This window comes from Elephas maximus, chromosome 9 (assembly GCF_024166365.1).
Source record: "Elephas maximus indicus isolate mEleMax1 chromosome 9, mEleMax1 primary haplotype, whole genome shotgun sequence".
NCBI lineage: Eukaryota > Metazoa > Chordata > Mammalia > Proboscidea > Elephantidae > Elephas > Elephas maximus.
The window spans coordinates 60,695,782-60,718,196 of NC_064827.1; the positions used below are offsets into that span (position 1 = coordinate 60,695,782).

General features: G+C 36.7%; 1 protein-coding gene across 4 annotated transcripts in view; it reads right to left on the reverse strand.

Annotated features, from left to right (window-relative positions):
* ECPAS (Ecm29 proteasome adaptor and scaffold) overlaps positions 1-22,415 on the reverse strand; it is a 97,561-nt gene that overhangs the window by 32,927 nt on the left and 42,219 nt on the right. For all 4 annotated transcript variants that reach the window (XM_049895224.1, XM_049895226.1, XM_049895225.1 and 1 more), the window contains 14 exons: positions 21,266-21,351; positions 20,918-20,996; positions 18,455-18,504; positions 17,150-17,216; positions 16,944-17,066; positions 13,594-13,697; positions 10,902-11,025; positions 9,859-9,939; positions 8,256-8,481; positions 7,623-7,714; positions 5,473-5,607; positions 4,744-4,906; positions 4,125-4,297; positions 2,600-2,701 (listed from right to left, as the gene is read on the reverse strand). In XM_049895224.1, the coding sequence (XP_049751181.1) occupies positions 2,600-2,701; positions 4,125-4,297; positions 4,744-4,906; positions 5,473-5,607; positions 7,623-7,714; positions 8,256-8,481; positions 9,859-9,939; positions 10,902-11,025; positions 13,594-13,697; positions 16,944-17,066; positions 17,150-17,216; positions 18,455-18,504; positions 20,918-20,996; positions 21,266-21,351 (1,605 nt within the window). The remainder of the gene's footprint in view (positions 1-2,599; positions 2,702-4,124; positions 4,298-4,743; positions 4,907-5,472; positions 5,608-7,622; positions 7,715-8,255; positions 8,482-9,858; positions 9,940-10,901; positions 11,026-13,593; positions 13,698-16,943; positions 17,067-17,149; positions 17,217-18,454; positions 18,505-20,917; positions 20,997-21,265; positions 21,352-22,415) is intronic.

Sequence of the window (22,415 nt, forward strand, 5' to 3'; positions counted from 1 at the left end):
ATGCACCTGCTCCAACTTACCTACAAATTCGACTTAAAGACACAGTTAGGAACAGATTTTGTTCGTAACCCAGAAACTGCCTATACTCTTATTTAAACTTCTCTGAGCCTCAACTTCTTCATTTTTAGTATGAGTATAACACCATCACCACCCTATCAGGCTGCAGTGAGGATTAAATGAAGTTAATGGACATAAAGTTTCTACTGCAATGTCTAATTCACGTAAGTGCACAATAAATAGTAGCCATTATAATTTATTAACATCTCCTCTTTGCCCTCTTAAATTCCAGACCTGCAAGTTATTCTCAAATGGTTCCAACAAAAAAAAAAAAGAGAGAATGACAAAGCAAATTTGGTAAAATGTTAACTACTCAAAAATCCAGTCAAGTGGTATATAGGAGATCTTTACATTACTCTTAAAACTTCTCTAAGTTTGAAACTGTTTCTTAAAATAACATGTTAAAAAAATCCTACATAAGTTGAATGGACACAGTAAGGATAGGGTGGAGAGATGGATTCTGGTGTCACATTGTAGAGAGAACAACTAGGTCACATACCAATGTGTGTGTAAGTTTTTGTATTAGAAACTGACTCAAATAGTAAACTTTCACTTAAAGCACAATAAAAACTAATAAAAAAATAAAAATAAAAACCCTACATAGTACATACTCAAAGTTTTTAAAAATTTGGTTTAGAAATTTCAACACCCTTCACATGTATGAATCACTGACCCAATGTGAAACTGGACCTACTACGGCTCCCTTTGCTATTTTTCTGTTTACTGTGGACTGGAAAAATCTAAGAATAAAAAGAAGAATGAGGAGTGGAGTGCATGTGAGGAACATGGGAACATTGACCTTTCTGGAGAATTCTACAAAGCACACAGACAAATCTGGCCATTCCTACGCTCAATCAACTAAGTGCTCCAGTCTTGATGAGCTGCTCCCAGGTCCAAGGGAAACAGATTTACAGGTTTTGTGCCTCGCTTTAGTCCCACAGCTTCCTGATCAAAAGCTTCTCTTGGTGACTCCAAGCTGAGAAAAGGTATTCATTTCAACACAAATCATCGTATATTGAAGAGTCACTTTACTTGCCTGTTTTTTACAAATGTTTCCTATTGTTCATACCACAGCTGACATTAAAAACAAAAACAATACTTTATAGATGATACACTATCTAGATTTTGCTTTACAATATTCCAGCGAAAAATAAGGGGTCAATAGATAAAATAAGAACAGGCACGTGGGAGTCATTATATTATTATTCTCTCTACTTTTGTGTATGTTTGAAATTTTCCATTAAAAAAGGTTAAAAAAAACTAAAAAAAAACCACTTGAGAACTCTGTCCTAGTTGACTGTTAAGATATTTTGCTTTTCTGATTTATGCTATTTATTTTCTTTTTTCATTCTTAACCTGTAATTGTTTCCTCTTATTTCTAAGTTTCCAGCTTTTCACGTATTTGGTATTTCTAAATTCTTAAGATAATGATTTCAATAGCAAGTTAAGGATCAGACAAACCTTCTTATATTTAAACAAAACTAGAAGAAATCGACCTCGCTCATGAATTAAAAAAAAGAGAAAAGATGAAAAAGCATACAGCAAAAGTTTTTCCTCAAGCGGTTACAAAGTCAGTGACGTTCAGTGAGAACCTGATACGGGTTTAAGTCAAAATCAAAAATTTCACTTTGAAAACACTGAATCAAGAATCGCAAGAGCTGAATTCTAATAGGAGCTCCATCGCTCAGCTGCCTCAGGCCTCAGCCCCACCCTCCCCTCTCCCCTTCTTCAAGGCCCAGCAAAAACATCTCCAAAAAACCTCCACCAACTCTTCAAGGCAGAATTAATCATGTCCTCCTTGGTGATTCCACTGCCTTATATGCACACCAATATTTATTTTGAAGTCCTACCACCATCAAGCACACTGGTAGGCACCTGTGTTATAATGGTGAACAAAACAGACTCTGCCTTCAGTTTAGTGGGCAACTGGAAACTGTGATAGACAGATGCTGTGAAGATAAAGTACAGTGAGTCATGAGATCACAAACAACTAAAGAATCTAATCTAGTCTGCAGGTCAGGGAAGGGTTTTCAAAGAGCACAGCCACACCCTGAGAAGGAAGGAAGTATGGGACTTATAAAAACTCAGAGCAAAGAAGACCAAAGAGGCTGGTGTATAAAACGTGATTGACAAGAATCAAAGCTAAAGTAGGCAGGGGCCAGAACAGGCCGTGCTAAGATACTTGTCTAGTTAGAGGTCCTCTCCACTACACTGGGCATCTAGAGGACAGAAGCCAAGTGATCAGACACAAGAGTCACTGGAGTCCCAGTACTCACTTCTTACATCTGCCTGACAAAGCAAGTTTCCCCTTCTAGCCATACTGCACCATGTGCTACTCAAAACTTGTAAGAAAGGGACTTCACGCCTAGATAATGCAGTCAGTGCTATGCCTAGCACAGGGACCAAGCCAGGGTGGACTCTCAGTAGGTACTTGCTGAATAAATGAGTAAAGGTTTAGTTTAAAATCACACAGCATGCAAAAATTCCAACAAAAAAGTACCTTTTGTTTTAATGACTCACAACTAGATAGCAATATAAATACCTCCACAGAATCCATCAGGCCTTGCAAGAGGAGTTTCTGATGAGGAAACTCTCCATCCCCAACTGGAAAATATCCCAGTGTTTGGATTGCTCGCTCTTTCATCTGGAAGAACACAGAGAATTTTTTCTGTCAAACATAGTACATAACAGCTTTACCAAGAACAGAGTTTCCAAAAATGAAATGGCAAGGAAGGGTAGTCTTTTCTAACTAATGCACGAACGCACAGGTTTTTATAAAAACATCCAATTTTATACTATCTGCCTTATCTCTATAAAGCGCTGGAGGTAAAAAGACATAAAACTGAGTCCATTAAGGATGCAGTCGAAAAAGAAGAAAGCAAGCCTACAACTAAGCTTGTTATTCTTCGAACTAGAATGGTTAGGGGTGTGAGTTCTAGGCCCAGGGGCCTGGGATCAAATCACCGCTCTGCCATTTAGCTAGCCTTTACAGGTGTGTGACCTTAGGCAAGTTACTTCACCTCTCTGTGACTCTCTTTTCTCTACTGGAAAACAGAGATAACAATTACTTCACTAGACTTTTTGGAGGATTCAGTTAATGTATGTTTGTAAAGCATTTACAATACTCCTTGATCCATTACAAGCCCTCATCAGTGGTTAAACCAAAACCAAACCCACTGCCGACGAGTCGATTGCAACTCATAGCGACCCTACAGAACAGAGCAGAACTGTCCCATAGAGTTTCCAAGGGGCGCCTGGTGGATTTGAACTGCCGATCTTTTGGTTAGCAGCCATAGCACTAAACCACTGTGCCACCAGGGTTTCCAATAGACTTGGCAGTGGTGGGATTTGAACCTACAGCCCCGCAGAGGCTGGAGCCTTAATCCAGTGCCTTAGACAGTTTGGCCACGCTACCGTACAAGCTCATCAATGGTTAGAAATGATTAATTAGTTAGTAAAGCTAATAAAAACTTCACTGTGTGATCTTTTCAGTTTTAATCAATAGCTAGGCCAAGGATAAGATTATTGTGTGTTACCAAACTTGTAGTAAATTATTTTTCTGCTAATTAAATTATGCTTCAAGGCTAAGGTGCTTCATTACAAAGAATATGTTTTGAAGTCTATAAAAACACTTATCTAAAACTAAAATGCTGTAAACGTCCTCTCCCTCGCAGAGTGCTCACACTGCTTACCAATACTGAGATTTTTTTAAACCAATCTAGCTTTAAAAAAAGTAAGATTTACATTTAGTTTAAATTACAAAATCAATCTTAAGACTATTTAACACTTTATTATTCACCTAATACGGTGAATGACAAAATAATTTCCTGATTCTTTTAATACCTTATCCCAGTCTTAAGAAAACAGTATAAGGCCTAAATTGGAATTGCTGGGTCAAATAGTACACATACTAAAGCGTGCACAAATCACCCCATCCCAAAACTATCTGGTCCATCTACTCTCAGTATGATTTGGTTTTGCTTATTTACATATCTATGAATAAAAAAAAAAATTTTTTTTTTTTTTTTTTTAATTCTAGAAGAGAAGAAAAAAAGCAAGAGACTTGCCTTATTTGTTTCTTTGCTGGAGGGTATTCTATTTAGTAAGCTTTTTACAAGATGCAATTTGGTAAAGCCAGATCCCTCACTGGGAATTGGGAGTGGACCATTTCTGCCAATCTCACCCAGGGCCGTGCAGGCAGCAATTGCCAGGATGGGTGATGTACTGTCCAAAAATGAGCCTGTGAACATATTCAGACAAAACAGAAAATAACATACTGCTACCCTCACGACTCAAAGCACCAACAATACACTCTAGAGTTTTTTGAAGACAGCAAAATAAAATCAAAGTCTACAATTTCTTCTACTTGTTAATTTGTTAACATTTACTCAGCAATAAAACACCACAGCCACAGGGCATACAGTAGTATCCTTTTTAATATTTAATTTTTTTTTTTTCCATAACAATCATCTCTGTTATACAGAAACATATTTGGGAAAAACTACAAGAAAAAGTTGAGCACTCTCACTGTTATTAAAAATGCAGAATTTATTTGGCATTCAGTAAGTTTCTGAGGAAAATCTTGTGTCTTTAAATGTAATGCTATAAAAATAAATAAAAATGCTATTAAATTTTAACATAATTCAAAAGCTGCAACAGCCATGTCCGCACGGAGTCATGAATTACCTATCGTTTCAGTGGCGCTCTGAATGAATTCCTCTTGTTCAGGCAGAAAACCAGCATTCGTCTCCAGGTCTTGTTGCTCTGCCGTTCTCATTTTCTTTTTAGCCAAATATCTTCCCACTGTGAATCCCAGTGCAAGCAAGGATCCATGCTGGACCTCTGGACTCTAAACATAACAACACAATAACATATGTCTCTGCCTCTCTCTCTCGCTCACCGTGAATACACGGAAATAATATTTATTATACTCATCTCTCCAGTAAAACACAAGGCCAAAGAACAAAGTGGTCACTGGATTAATGAATCAGAGAACAAGGGAAACCCTGAGCTTCTATGTCAGAGAATTCCAAGAAATTAAGCTGATTCTTGATTCTGAAGATTTAGATCTAAACAGCTTATCTTTTGACAGGTACAATGGTAGGCAGTAGTACATGTGGAAGAGGAACTAATACTTCTGAGCACCAGGCAGTACTAGAAATTCTCTGGCATTTACTCACCATTGTATACCGAGCACTAGAACAGTGCCTACAGACACAAGGCACTTAAATCTGCTGACTGGAATGACTGAACTGATGTATTATCTATCTCATGTAACCTTTATAATAATATAAAAGCAAGGAATGTGTAAATTCACTTTATGAATGCAAACCCAAAAGCTAAAAATAGATCAGACATTTTGTAAAACCCCACTATCTCCCACAAAAAAGAATGAAGACAAAACTGATAACATACATGATTGTCTTTTGTAGTCTTTATAAGCTGCTCTACCATTGACTTCAACTCATTTCCCGACACAGTAGATACCACCACAGAATAAAATAATGCTGCCAGTTCACGCATCTCTTCTTTACTGCTATTCATTAGACTCTGAGAGGCATAGAAAAAGAAATATATACATGACATATAACCATCTCCCTGCTGATAACATCTAACATTTAAAACTAAAAGAATAAATGATACATTATAATGTTCAACCTGTTAGTTCAGAGCAAAATAAAAGCTCAATTATATACCAAAATCTTAGGTGCCTTTCCACCAAAGATACAAAAGCACAAAACAGGTGGAACTGACACACAGGTGATCTAAAACAGAGGTCAGTAAATTTTTTCAGTAAGGGACCAGATTTATAAGTATTTTAAGCTTTGCTGGTCACAGGGTCTCTGTTGCAACTACTCAGCTCTGCCACTGAGACACAAATGGAACCAAAGACGATGTGTGAACAAATGGTGTGTTCTGATAAAACTTTACATATGGACACTATAATTTTCACATGACGTGAAATGTTATTCTGCTTTTGATATATTTTTCAATCGTTTAAAAATGTAAAAACTTTTCTTAGCTCACAGGCCATAAAAAAACAGGAGGCAATCCTGTTTTAGTCCATGGGATAGCTAAAAAGATCATTTTAAAATCAGCAAATATTCAGAATAAAAAACCATTTTAAACTAGAAGCAATTCCCTGAAACCAGAAAAAATTTATAGAAAAGCAAAAACTCACACACCTCTTGGAAAATTACACTCATGCTTTCACACTTCACAAGACAATCTGCACATTTTATCACAATTCAAGCTGCCATTTCCAAAAAGAACTCTATTATATAGCACAAGAGGTATGCAAAACTTTATGGGCCATATTTGTACTAAAAAATTATTCATTGTTTATCTGAGGTTCAAATTTAGCTGAGCATCTTATATTTCTATTTGCTAAATCAGGCAACCCTACTGGTATGACTACGGAACAAGTGCCTAATGGGCATGTAAACTGGTACAACCCATATGGAGGGTGTGGCACTACCTATCAAAATTACAAAAGGACATGCCCTCTGACCCAGTAATTCCACTTCTAGGGAATCCATCTAAAGTATGTGCTTCCTCTATGTAAAAGTATGGGCTATTAATTGCAGCAGGCTGGAAGTAACCTAAATGACCATCAATAAGGACCTAGAATAACTTGTGGTACATTTGTACGATGGAAAGTGATGACACTGTTAAAGTACTCTCTCTGCAGTCGTATAGAAGGAACTCCCAGTCCTACTGTTAAGAGAAAGAAGGTAACAAAATGATATGAACAATATGCTGTCTTATGTGTAAAAGAAGGGAGAGAAATAATGTACATTTTTATTTGTGTGTATACGTAAAAGTAAACTCTAGAAGGTACACCATATATAAATAAGTGATGACCTGTGCATGTTTATTAGAGGTGGAAGAAAAAGAGGCAGGAGGCTGGGGGAATTTGGGTAGATGGGAGACAGTTATGGAAAGGAGCCATTTTACATATTTTTAAATATACACATCATACACACCTATTATGTTTTTTTTTAACATTTTTAAAAAATTTTAAAGAAGAAAAATAATTATTATTTACTCATATGACTCTCAATTCATTTCCCACTCTGCACAGATGGACCAATGGAATATACTGAAATATATTTTTCCCAGTAAGTGTTTGATGATGAGGGAGTTTTCAAGATAGCCTAAAGGCAGAAAAGGTCATAGGAACCCTGGTAGAAAAAAGAAATCATGAGATTTAAGTTTGAAATATACAGACTCAAAGATATATAAACCATCTGTATAGGATCAAACTAGCAACAGCAACTCAAAAGACTGGATAGGAAACTTAGGGGGCAGTGAGTTTATGTCCCTGAAAGGGAAACAGAAAAAGAGTGTGGAAACAGTTGCACAATTCAAAGAATGCAATCAATGTCACTAAATTGTACATGTAGAAACTGTTAAAAAAATTCATGCATAAATCAATGTCACTGAATTGTACATGTAGAAACAGTTGAATGGTATATGTTTTGCTGTGAATATTTTCAACAAAATAAAAATTTAAAAAATAAATTAAAAAAAAAAAAAAAGAAATACACACACAAAGGACATACCTTTATCCATTCTATTTTGTCTACAAATTTGGTAGCCAGCTTTTCTGGATACACTGAAACAGCTTCCAATAGACAGTACATGACTGGCAAACCTAAATAAGAATTCAGAACCCTGTTATTTTTAAGTAATGGTTATGTATATAACGATCAACAAATTCCTTTAAAGAATAAGAGCTGCTACTTTAGGAGGCTGTCTCTCCATTCAATAAAAAAAATTACAAAACCCAAATACAGTATGTGATTCAACACTGTAAATTTACACTAAAACCACTGCCCCATCAAGTCTAACTCATAATGAACCTACAGGACAGAACTGCCCCACAGGGTTTCCAAGAAGCAGCTGGTGGATCTGAACTACCAACCTTTTGGTTAGCCACCAAGCTATAAAAGGAAAGGATGTCCTGTCCCCCACACCCATTTCCAAAGTAAAAACTTATTATCTATTGTTAGCATTTCTTTCTAAAAAGAGAAAAAGCGTATCAAGGATGAATCAAATAAGGTTAAAAAAGAAACAAGGACTAGTTACAGCAGTGAAGAGAGAGTAATATTGCTATAAATTCATAGCTGAGTTTAAAATTAGATTTTTTGGGCTTAAGAGCTTTAATATCTTTCCTTGGCCTCAAGAATTCCTACCTCCAACACCCGCTAACAGCTGCTGAAGTAGGCCAATGTAGATCTGAACAGGGTTGGTTTCCCCACTCTTGGAAGAAGAAGATGAAGATGTCGCCTGGCTCCCTGACATTAAAGTCCGTATATAGCGTCCAATTGCTGGGGCATGATCTTGCATATCAGCCAAACTCTGAGAGGTGGGTACCACTCCTGCGCTGTGAGCCAGGCACATGCGCAAGTACAGAACTATCTAAAAACAAGAGGAAGGAGAATACTGGTTAATCCGTTCAAGAAGTCAATGTGGGAGGATATTCAAGGCGACAGTTTCCAATTCTCATTTCCCCACCCTCCTTCACAAAGCTATTCAACCATTCTCACAGAATCTGGAAAACATGACAATATGTTAACTGATATTACCAAACTGGAGCAAAATTTGTATAACAAGCTTTCATAAACCTAGAGCGTTTTCTTTTTTTTTTTTTACTGGAATTTAATGGAGTTAAAATGCAAACTCAACTTCTAATGTCTGAAAATTAAAATAAAAATCATTATTTTTAAAAAGCCACATATATAAAAGTGACTGGGCAGAAACCTCAAGCTAATGGCCTATTCCTGGGGAAGAAAGTTCTAGCTGTGTTTAATCTCCGCTGATAAAATAATTTGAGAAAAGGGGTTCAAATCATCTACAGAATAGTAGATACAACACCATGAAAACCTCTGAGATAAACTAGCTACTAAGGAGCCCTCTGGAAGTGCTTTCCTTAAGACCTTAAGTAAGGCAGGCTGCATCTTGTTGTATTTTTATTCACTCTGAACAAGATTATCTCTTATAATTTAATTAACACAGTAATGGCCTAAAAAACAATTTCCCTTAGTATAGGGTCGCTATGAGTCGGAATCGACTCGATTGCACTGGGTTTGTTTTTTTTGGTTTTAAGTGTGATAAATTATTCCTCTCCAACCTTCAAAACTTTGTTGCTATCGTTGTTAGTTGCCACTACGTTGATTCCAACTCATGGCGGCCCCATGTGTGTAACACAGAACTATACTCCACAGGGTTTTCAAGTCTGTGACCTTACAAAAGCACATGGCCAGACCTTACTTTCGAGGTGCCTCTGGGTGGGTCTGAACTGCCAACCTTTCAGTTAGTAGTTAAGCACTTAACCATCTGCACCACCTAGGGACCTTCAAAACTAGATAACCCAAATAACCTCAACAATATGTTGACTTTAAAAACTCAAATCTAATTTGCTATAAAACCCCAAAAGTAACCAACGCAGAACATTCAGTTCTTTCACAAAGGGAGAGACCTGTCTGTCCATCTCTCTGTCTATAGACAGACATATTTCCATCAGAACCTATTAGTCTCACTGAGATAAACTTGTATTTACACACTCTAATACCAATTTGCAATAACTGGTAATAATTAATTGATAGTAATTAATACCAACTACCAAATACTGGGTTTTTTGCTTTGTTTTGCTTGAATAAACAACCTGGTGAAGAATAATGGCATCACAATATGGGTTTATCTAGATCACAAAAAAGTCGCAGGCATCTCTCTCGGTGCAGCTTTATCTCTCAGAACCTTTAGGGAACACAAAATATCAAAAAATGAACGTCTTACCTCTCCAAAGGCTGCTGGGTTAAATGGAAGGACAGTGGTCCCAGTCATGTACTTGGCTGGAGTTTTCATTCGATGGGAAGCCTAAAAAAAATAAGCCCAAAACAAACAAAATTACTGAAAAATGGGGCTTCATCAGCTCAAAAATAACTATCTACCTTCATTATTTTTCAAAGTTTCCTTCTGTTTTTTTCTATTCAAAACATTTTCCCACTAATCATGTCAATTTTGCATGTCCCACAAGCTCTCAAACCCTCAATTACTGGTGTGTTGACTTTTTCCATGTCTTTACTGGCTTGTTCAAAAAAATAAACTCACTCCAGGCATCTACTGACACACACACCCCAGGCCATTGCCTGCTAGTAATTTTCATTAATAACTGGATGGGAAGAAAACGTGAGCACAGAAGCATCTTCTGACTCCAAATATGCCTGTGCTACAGGGGAGAGAACCATAGCTGCTACATACTGACCTCCAACTTCCTTAAGGCCTCTAACTAGCAAAAGCCAGCACCATGAGTAAAGGCAGAGGGCAGTAAAGTATCCTCCAGCATACTCAGACAAACATTAACATAAAAAGTGGGACAGGGTCAGGGCTGGGGGTCATTCTACCAATATTCTCCCATCTACCAGCAGGCGCCTGCAAAACATGTAATGTTCTCTTATCATCACAGTGAAAGATACCTGCACTGCTCCTGAGGTACCCTTAAAGTTATAAGCCCCTAAGGAGAGCCCTTAGAAATAAAAAGGAGATGAATGTTTAAGCTGTCATGTCAAGGGAAAGAATTTTAAACACAGGTGAAACGTTGAAGAGTATGAAAGGGATTGAGAGTAATTCGGGTTCAGACAAAACAGATCAATTACATTTGAGAATTGTATTTTTCTCATTTTGTACCCCCCTCTTATTGTAACTATTAGCACTGTTAGAAACTTTACTACGATTCGCTTAATGATTAGATTTTTCATGTAAGTCACTTAAAACATCTATCTTTATTTTCATCATCCACTATATGACTCAAAGTAATTATCTTAAGTTAAATGCCATACCTTTTCTTGGATATAATATACCATTTCTGGGAAAGAAGGCATCTGCTTAGAAGCACTGTCTTTTTTGTTTCTACCAGGTAGGCACCTTAATACTCGTTGTGCTTCTCCATGAACTTCTTCTCGCCTTTCAGAAAGACATATGAGAATAAAATCAGTTTCACCAATTGGAGGATGAGCATTTGCAGCTCTAGGAAAATGCCTCAAATATACTGCTAGCTATCTAAGCAAACAGGTAATAAAATACAAGTAGTCCCCAACTTACAACGTTTTCAAGTTACGATGAAACACACTTAACGACCATCTATTTTTTTTTGTACATCTTATCATTAATAGTATGTACTACCGTACAAAGTAGCAGTGCTTAATTTGCTTATGTTATTCTCAGATGTTCAATTTTATGATTTATTGTTCAGAGCAATGCCATATAGCAAGCTATGGCCTGGCCTACAAAGAAGTCAGTGTTGGTGCCATAAGTCATAATGGATAGAAAGCTGGGCAATGTTCAGCTTCAACGACATACAACAACTGAACTGCACACGTGCCCAACATTCCAACTCTGACTTCACTGTTACAACACTGACACTGACTTCTTTGTAGACCTGGCCTATGGTGTGATCTTATTCAGCACTTTGTACCATAAGAAGCATCAGTTGTTAATCTGAAATGAGTTATTTGACTTATGTCAGAACCGACTTATGATGGAGTCTTCAAAACAGAACTCCATTTTAAGTTGTGGACTACCTATATAAGAAATTACTTTTCTGGGGACATTTCATGAGATTTGGAAAGTCATCTGGCTTGCATGCTTGATTTTTACTCACAGAAAGAAGACAGGCTACATCAATTCATTAAGTAAATATTTGTGCTTGTGTTTTACTCTTATTGGAGGCAAATCATAAACAACTACAATGAAATCTGTGAGATCTGGAACTCGATGGGACTACCATGTTTTTCTGGGTCTCGCAAGTTTTCCGTCTTTGACAGGGTTCAGTCTTACAACTTTCCTATTGCCCGTTTTAATGGGAAATATTTGAGTTTTCCTTTTCTGACAGGTTTCTGCCTTACACAGGTTCCAGGTTTCGCAGGTTTCACAGTATTATGTATAATTTCAAATATTCACCAACTCTCCAGTGGTCTGTACATGCCACTCAAATTCCTACACCTCTATGTAAAGCAACAATTTTGTACAGTGATAACTGACACTGTAACATTAATGTGTAAAAATCTGAAACCCAACTAACTTCAGACCACCTACAGGTTGACCTGAGCAATGGTCTTATTCAGGTCCTTTTACACCCTTAATTGGCTCTGAATTATGTTTACAAGTTTCCTGACAACAGATAAAGGGCTCAAATGAGAGATTTAATAGATAAAGCCTCATTTTGCCAGAGGATTTTCATTTGGTCTGAAAAGTGTTTACTAAACTAAAGAAGGAAAACTGATGAATCAGTTTTTTTAATAAAATAATTTTCAGCACTTAGGACAAGGCCCAGTGGTTAAGAGCTTTACTTGGAAGTCAGTCTGGCTGGGTTTGAATCCTGGCTGTAGCATGAACTGCCATCTTGACTGCAGAGCACTGGGACCCCTGGCCTGTGGTTGGGAGCCTAACCAGGTAGGAAACTGAGAAGAAGCAGAGCACCAGAATCAAGACTGGCAATTCAAAGCCACTTTAGCCAAATCTAAATGTGGCTATGAGTAGAGAAAGCCAAGATCAGAAGGCAAATAAGTCAGGAGCGGGCAAAAGCCTGTGATATCCAATTTACGATACCAACCCAAAAAAATCATAGCAAAATATATAAAATTTATAGGAAAATAAATAAATAAATAAAGCACATACAGTTGAGTCAATTAGAATACTGAAAACTGCTATCAAGGAATTACCCATTAAAAACATAACCATAAAAGTTTATGGGCAAGGGTATCTAAATCATCAAAGGATACATAATTCCTATATATTTATATTTAAACCATTCCTAAGCATAAAGGATGAAAAGGTTTCCAATTAGTTTTCAAAGTTACGTTATCCCTGACAACAAATAAGAGAAAAAACATAAAAGAATCTCATTTAAAAGACATAAAAATTCTAAGTATTAAATGCAGGAATGGTTTAATATTATAAAATATATTAAAGTACTTTGTGAATTTTAAAATGCCATTGACAGCAAAATACATCAAATATTTGGTAAGAGTTGTTTTAGTATGTACACATACACCTCATTATATATACCTGGAGGTATATATGTACATATTAAAAGAACTCTTACCTCGGAGCCCTGGTGGCACAGTGGTTAAGCATTTGGCTGCTACCCAAAAGGTTGGCAGTTTGAATCCATGAACCGCTCCTTAGAAACCCTACAGGGCAGTTCTACTCTGTCCTATAGTGTTGCTATGAGTCAGAACCAACTCAATGGCAAGAGGTTGGTTTTTTTGGTTATACAGATATACCAAAAAAAAAAAAACCAAACCTGTCGCAGTCTAGTCAATTCCAACTATATGCAGATATAATATCTATATTATTATATAAATAAGGAGGTATCTGACTACAGGTTTACATGATGTCAACAGCCATATTTTTAACTATTTAATAAATTGTTTCTAAATTCCATAAGCCAACACTGCAAACAAAAATTTTAGTAATTTTCAAATAAATTGAAAATAAGCCTAAATCCAAATTAGCACTTTTGAAACTTACGGATCTCCTGCAGCTAATAAGAGTAAATATCTGGAAGGTATATGATCTGAGGGAAACACCGTGCTCGCAAATTTCACAGCCACCTGTCGAACTTGAACTTCGGGCTATTTCACACACACACACACACACAAAGAAAAGAAATAAATTATTAGCAACTTATTTTAGTCAAAACAGTCATCATAATTATAAACAATTCAAAATTTAAGCTATATGCCTAAATTGGTAAAATCAAGACAAATAATTTGTTCAAACAGTGGCATTACTTATAAAGTACTTTTACAGTCTAAGAGGATGGTCCAGGTAAAGCAGGAAGACACAAAAAGACCATAGCTAGAGAATCTCTCTTTTAAAAGTACAAGCCCAAACCTTGGGACCAGGGTCACTATGAAAGTTTCAAGTTTCTCCACTGCCACTCCCTGTGGCCACCATCTGCTTCACCAAATCTCAAACTTCCAGTCACACACTAGTGAAATTCAGGTATTTTGTAGGGAACACAAACAGAGCTTACCTGGAATCTTTTCAGTTTTAAGCAAAATACCTCCAACTTCTTCAGATTAGCTCCGAAGTTAAAACTGATCCCAAAACAAAGTTTCAACTACTAAATATATCAAATTGACTTAAAGAGTAGATTGATAATCTACAAAGTACAACCAGAAAAGCAGTTTTAGAATCTCTTGATCCTGAAGCTTTATTCTCTTGTACCTTCCCCCAAGGTCAGTGCTCCAGCCACAAATATTCATTCTGGTGTCCTTGCTATTTAGTATTCCCTGAGCTGCATTAAAGAGCAATATCAAGGACCAGTCTAAATCATATGATTTAGCCTAGAGTTTGGGTGCGGTCTGAGAAAAGCAGATTGGCTTGTTATATCCTTACAAGATTTGATCTGTAGGAAGTTAGTACCCACAGGCATTACACACATACCCTAGGGGCCAGCACAGCAGGTTACTGTGCTTTTCAGATCAGCAGGGCATCAAATTTTCTTGTGAGGTTACCCAGAGAAAGCGTTAAGTATTCTATTCTAATGAGCTTCCAAATAAGCCTAAATGTCGTTGGCCATAATCAGAATTATATGACCATAAACCATGTATACTAGACACTAACAGCATTTGACAATGGGACTCTACATAGTAACCTTTCTGAATATACATTAATTCTGCTATATTTTAATGGAAACCAAATACTCTGTGAACCATTAATAATTCCCTCAATATAAATGTATTAAATCAGGGCAACTAAATTTCAACTGGATGCAATTTATATTAATCTCACCAACACTATTCAGCATCATTCCCTCTTCTAATCTCTCTTTCTACTACCAAAACTAGAGCATAAACAACTGACTAAAGCCAATACATATTATTTTATATTACATATTACATACAGTTCTTTTTATGTATCTACAGATATTTTAAATTCTCCTACAAACTCTCATGATGACCAAATAAAGGGAACTAGGAGGAAGAAGGGTATGTATGATGAAACCAGTGTATTTCCTGCGGCTTTGATTTGACATAATGGATAGCTTTCCTTCCTCACTGGGCTCCAGTGCTCTGCTACCACTTAAGACAAAACACTATGTACGCCTATGTTCACTGAAGCATTATTCACAATAGCAAAAGATGTAAACAACCCAAGTGCCTATGAAGAGACAAACGGACAAATAAAATCTGGTACATACATACAATGAAGTACTATGCAACCATAAAGAATAATGGTAAGTTCTCAAAACACAACAAGGATAAATCTAGATGACATGCTGAGTGAAATAAGTCAATCACAAACGGACAGATACCATATGATTACACTTTTATAAGAAGACAAGAATAGATACACAAACAGAGACGAACGCTCATTGGTGGTTACCACGGATGGGTGGGATGGGGAGATAAGGGGAAGCACTTTCGAGATAGCAGACACTAGTTGTTTGTGGTGATGGGAAAGGCAGCATAGGATGTGGGTAAAGTACACATAACCTTGACCAAGGTAAGTGGTGTTACTAAGAAGTGCACAACAGAAAAGGACATTTTTCATAAAGGATAATGACAAATAGAATTTTGCAAAAACAAGAACCAAAAAATATGTTCAGTGGTTACACAAATACGTATATAGGCATATATGTACAGGTATGAATATGTGGTTGCATATGTGTGCACAGAAAGATGTATCTATAGGCATAAGTACCTACAGATATGTGTGTACATGCATGTATATCCATATATATAATAAACCTCATAGGGGACAAAGGTATGGATATTTCTTAGATGTAACTAAATACCTTGCGAGATTGGTTTTATAGGTTTGAAGGCTTAGACCATAGTCTCATGGAACACTTCAGTTAATTGGCACAATATAGTTCATAAAGTATATGTTCTACATCCCAATGTGGTGAGTAGTTCCTGGGGTCTTCACAGCTTGCAAGAGGCCATCTAAGACAGAACCATTGATCTCTACTCATCCAGAGTAAAAGAGAAAAAAGGAAACCAAAGACTCAGAGAAGAGTAGTCTACAGGACTAATAGCATACAGGAACTATGGCCCCATCTACCCTGAGACCAGAAGAACTAGATAGTGCCCACCTAACACTACCAACTGTTCTGATCATGGCCACAATAGATGGATCCTGATAAATCGGAGAAAAATGTGGAACAGAACTCAATTCTTCAAGAGTCCAGACTTAGTGGACCAGCTGATACTAGAAGAATCCCCAAAACTATTGCCCTGAGACATTGCTTAAACCTCAAACCAAAATTATCCCTTGATGTCACCTTTTAGCTGAAAAACAGACTGGCTCATAAAATAAAGAGTATCACCTGTAAGTAATGAGCTCCTTTAAAAAATCATCAATATGAGACCAAATGGTCAAAAATTACTCTAAAGCAAAGATATGAAGGTAAAGGGACAGGGAAATTAGAGTACTGGAAATGGTACAACCAGAAAGGAATGAATGAGATTGATGACACATTGTGAAAAATGTAAACAATATCACTGAATAATTTGTGTAGAAATTGTTAAACGGGAACCTAATTTGCTGCGGAAACTTTCGCCTTAAACACAACAAAATATTATTATTTAAAAAAAAAAAAGACCAAAGATGATGATGATGACAAAACACTTCCAACTTGGAAGATAGGACATTAAGAATTGTTTTTCTCACATGGGAAGTATCACTGTGAATATTACTACTCCTCAAAAATCGAGTTTCCATCCTGAAAAATTTTTAAAAAGACTGTAAATACACTGGGAAAAAATTTAATTATCAAAACGGTAAAAAGAAAAGCAATTCAAATTTTGTTCTTAAAAATGTAAAATGTGGATACTACTAGCCACCATAGTTCACATAGCTGGTCCTACCTTTATTAAATAGGAAGCCACAAGTGCCTCCATGAGAGTTCGTTGTGCTCCTTCCAAAGTACTGTAAGCTCCAACCATCATAGACAATGCTTCTTGAATAGCAAGTCGAGTCTCAGGCTCTTCCTGTAAAGAAGATAAAAATAGCATTTCCCTCTCCACTGGGTCCAAGGGGACAAAGAGCATAAACATGACAGTAGTCTCCCTACCTTACAGAGGGCTTCAAACAGCTGCTGCACAAGAGCTATGTCCTTAGTGAATAAATGGGGCATTCGACTGTAAAAGAATATAAGACCACTGTTGCTATCAAAAATTTCCATGAGTTGAAAACAGAAAAAAAAATGAAACTACACACTCAATTTCCTGAACTCAGACTTTCATTTCTGAACACAAAGTCAGCATGAGAACACCTCCCCCAGAGCCAAATATTTTTAATGTTTACTGTCTTTAACAGTCTAATCCAAGTAATCCTTGATTAGTATATATATTATCCAGATATTCCCTCTTTATAACATTCCATGCATTCAGTTAACATTTCTGATTTTAACATAAAGAAAATAATAAAGACCAAATTGCTAGTTAAACTAAAGGCTACCATGATGACAGCCTTTGTTACTTCGTGCCAAAAGACAAGGACAGCGTGCTGACAACCCTGCACTGTGGCAGCTGCTCTGGCTGGCTCTCTTCTCAGGCCCTACAGCTCCATTCCCTGCATAATACAGAAGAGAAAGACCTAGTCTCCACGGAACCTGTGCTGGGGAGAAACTGCACACGGTGCCACTGAGACCGCATCACCCCTATCTCCCTGCTCTGAAATATTGTGAAAGAAGATGATACCAGCAGGAGCTAGGACGAGGAGAACATCCTTAGAAATGGGGCCACTAGGAGTCATAATACAAACACTACCAGAATAGAGACCGCCTGGAAAAACCATGATCATTGAGATTATAAACAGTAGTAGTTAGTGGCAACAAAAACACTTAAGATCAAACAAATCCCTCTAGAGTATAAAAAATGTGACTCACATGAGACTATGTGGGCAACTCCTGTCTGGAGGCAAGATGAGAAGGCAGAGGGGGATAGGAGCTGGATGAATGGACATGGGGAATACAGGGTGGAGAGGAGGAATGTGCTGTCTCGTTAGGGAGAGAGCAGCTAGGAGTACATAGCAACTTTCTGTATGAGAGACTGATTTGATTTGTAAACCTTCACTTAAAGCACAATAAATAAATTTAACAAAAACGTGACTCATTACAATCCAGTTCAGAATCTCATTTCAAGACTGCCACTGACTAAGGTAGCATATTTTCAAATGTAAATTTCAATGTCTCACATCTTTTTCCTTCTATAAGGAAGACCGTTTCTAAATAGCTATGGCCATTAAATAATTTCTTTTCACAGTCAAAACTGATTTATTCTTCATCCTTTATTAAATGCCAGGTAATGTTTCTTAGTTTACCAACAGGATAACTCTCACTAAAACATAATGCCTCACTGAAGAAGAGTTTACTCACCTGGAGAGTTTTCCAACAGCTGAATATGCCATTGAGAGCAGTTTAGGGTCCTTGAAATAAAAAAAAAAAAAAAAAGACAAAAAAAAAAAAAAAAAACACCGTAACCAGCAAAACTTTTTTGCTGCAATCACATGCATTATTTTACTCCTTATTAAACGTAAGTCTCTCTCTGATCAACTACAAATATTAGCATCTAAACAAGGAAAAAAAAAAGTTCAAACACAGAATCCATCATCCTACTAAAAGGAAAAGCAAAACAAAACCTGGCATACCCACCTCACAACAAAAGAAAATGCAGTGGTCATAAATGAAAGGTTTCTCCTAACCTGGGCTTCAAACCAGTTCTTCGCCGATCCAAGGAAGCAAAACCCGAACAGACCCCAATTTTCAAAATTTTGGTGAACCTTAACGATAACCCGAATGGGAGAAATTATAGGTTGAAGCCCTGCGGAAACCTAATCTCCCTCTTAGAAAACAAGGGCAGCGTATGCACTGCACAGCAACCAAATCTCTTGCCTGTCGGATTTTGAGAGGCGGAAACCACTCAGAGGTGACCGCCGATAGTGCCGCTCAGAATGAGTGTAGCTCTCCACAGTCCAATCTCATGCATCAGGCTCCTGAAAGGGTTCACAACTCCTCTTCCCAGTCTCCCATTCCAGGGATTTGACCCCTAATTCTTCCCATTCCAGATCACCCAAACTGTAAAAATTCAGGTCTGCTCCAGTTTCGCTTCGTCAGCATTAACTGAACCGGTTCAAATCGGTTTGAAGCCCTGCTCTTAACTATTCCTAGGTTCAGGATGTTTTCAAAACTATGTAAGATATAAACACCACATTTCATCTTTCACATACTAGGAAAACAGCTTAACTTATTAGAAAACTAATTACTGATCCAATAGACTAGGATACTCCCTCTCTCACCCAAAATTGCAGTAACTTATGGTGCAATTATCTAAAAATCTGCACCACCATAAACAGCTTGTTCTTGTACTTCAACCTTAAAAAAGATAAAAAGGTTCATGGTCATCAAGTGAATTAGTGAGGTTCCTTCCGCAAGGTACAATTACATGGGTTTATGAAAACCAACAGTCTGACTTATTACTCAGGAACATAGTAACAAAATTCTGTCAGCTGGAATTTTGACATTTAAAGTAGGATTTGCCTCTCCATACCTAAATGGCCACTCTCAAGAATTCATCCGTTGGGAAAAAACTGCATGTGTCATTTGGAGGTAAGGGGACTACGACCCTGTGGTTATCTACCTTCTCTAACCTATTTTTATATGCACAGTTCATTTGCTTTTTTATTTTTTGCTGAAAGCCCAAAAGCATTTTATTTCTACCAACCACTCCAAAGTATCTGACTATGCCATAAAAATAATCTGAAAGGTTCCCTAACCCTTAAAAACCATACAAGCACTATTCAACAGCAGAAAGAAGGTAGAAGAACCCGGCCTAACACTACCCAAAAAGCACAGCTGCACAATAAATGAACCACTTTTCACTGACAATAGTATCTACTAATGTGCCTTCACTGTGCTGAACAATTTCTGTATATTATCTCAGCTAACCCTTGCAATAATCCTATGAGATAGGTATTATTATTTCCATTTTTCAGATAGGGAACAGAGATCCAAAGAACTTAAGTTTATGCACCAAAGAATAAAACTAGGATTCAAACTCCTAACCCCAAACAGCACAATCTTGATTGCTACACTATTCAAACATGCATTCGTGTTTAGCTAAGACTTAGGAAAAAGAACGCTAGTCGGGATTTTTGAGGAGCCCTGGTGGCACAGTGGTTAAACATTCGACTGCTAACCAAAAGGTCGGCAGTTCAAATCCATCAGCCGCTCCTTGGAAATCCTATGGAGCAGTTCTACTCCGTTCTATAAGGTCGCTATGAGTCGGAATCCACGCCAACAGGTTTAAAGTTCTTTAAACCTTACCTTTTTTTTAATCAAGTCCCCTAAAATACTTGAGATGGTGAGAGAGATACAGCCAGGAAAAACAGGATTCAAAAATCTACAATTCAAGGAATTCTCATCCCACTTAGTTCAAGGAATCAAAAACTTACTGAATGCATGTTTTGACAGAATTTTGAAATCAGTAAGATCTCAGCCCCTAAGAATTAACACTGTTTCCCAATGGAAATAAGTCATAAAATAAATTTTAGATAATTTCTTTAATTCTATCTTTTTGGGGTTTTTTTATATGCACTTGGCTTTTAAGTGTTATTTAAAGAAATAAGACCTCTCAAAAATTTATCAGTATTCAACACTTATTTCTAAAAAGAGTAAAGGATGGCAGTAATTTCTGAAATTTTTACCATTTCAAGTAGAAATGTTAAGAAATGATTAACAATAGCAAACTTTAAGTATATCAACATGCAGAACAGGAATATTTACTACAGAAAATACTTTAAAAATAGAATGTTAACAAAATATCAAAAACAAGTCACTTACTTCTTTATATTCATTGATTAGTTTGGTGAGGCCATTCAAAAGCATTGGACCTAATGGTTTAATCTTGATTTCTGGACAACTTTAAAAAAAAAAAACACACACACATACACAAACAAGTTATCCATAATGTAAGATAAGAAAACCTCATAAGTACATTATCTTTTCAGATAATTAATATAATTTAAAACATAATTGAAATGAGTTAAAATAATCTGTTGAAAGCTGAAAATTTTTTTAAGATGAGCAAACATTATTTCTTTCTAGGTAAGATGGGTAAAGTGAGATACTTGAATCATTTTATCACTCCAACACCTTGGAAATCGGAGTTAAATGGTTCAAAAAACTTACGTTATACAAATGTGATGCACAAATTGCAGTGACAACGTTCTTAATTTTGAGTTTGTATTTGCACCAAAAAGTCCATCATACACCACCTATGAGAAGGGAATAATGTCAAGAACACCAACGTTAAGATGTCAAGGATAGCAATTTCTTATTTTTAAATATTAGTCAAGCTTCAACAGCAGACTAATTGCACTACACCTTGTTCTTCAAAATAAATACACATCTTTTAATACAAAAAAAAACAGTATTAGCTGACTGACTTAGAAAACTAATTAGTAGTTCCAATCAAGAGTCTATGAACCAAAAAGTCTGCAAAACTTGTGGGTCTACCACTATGAAACAGTACAGAACAGGCAAGTTCACACTGCAGTGGGCTGTCACTCTGCCACTGCATAACACATAGGGGACACTAGGAGACAGATCATTTTCGGGATATTAGGTTTCTTTATTATGCAGAGTCATTCAGGACAAACTATATAAATGCTTCACAAAAAATATTAAAATGAAAATCTGGGGAGAGGCACTCTATGTAGTGTGTAAATCATATCTAGAATGCAAAAAAACCACGTAGCAGATAAGTCCTATGAAGAATCCAGTGAGCTCAAATATTAAATATCAGCATCACAGAAATCAGACCCCCCCAAATTTCTACATGTTATGGAAAAGAGCAGCTCTACACCTAAAAAAAAAAAAAAAAAAAACCCAACTCCATACTCTGGTTTCTAAAACTACTAAAAAAAAAACTACTAGCAGTAGTAAATACACACACATACACACACACACACACACACACACAAATTAGGCACTCAACAAGCCAAGAAACGCCAAGGATCACCAGCCATCACCAGAAACTGGGATAGAGACAATGAAACAGATTCTCCCTCAGAACCCTTGGAAGAAATCAACTACCCGACACCGTGAATTTGGACTCTCAGCCTCCAGAACTGTGAGACAATAAATTTCTGTTCTTATAAACTAGTAAAAAAAAAAAAAAGAGAGAGAAAGAATCATGCATTTAAAGTATGTGAGACAAAGTCTAACTATCCTCGTTTCTCAGGAGAATTCTGGCTGTATTTTTCCAAGACAGATTTGTTCGTTCTTCTGGCAGTCCATGGTATATTCAATATTCTTTCCCAACACCATAATTCAAAGG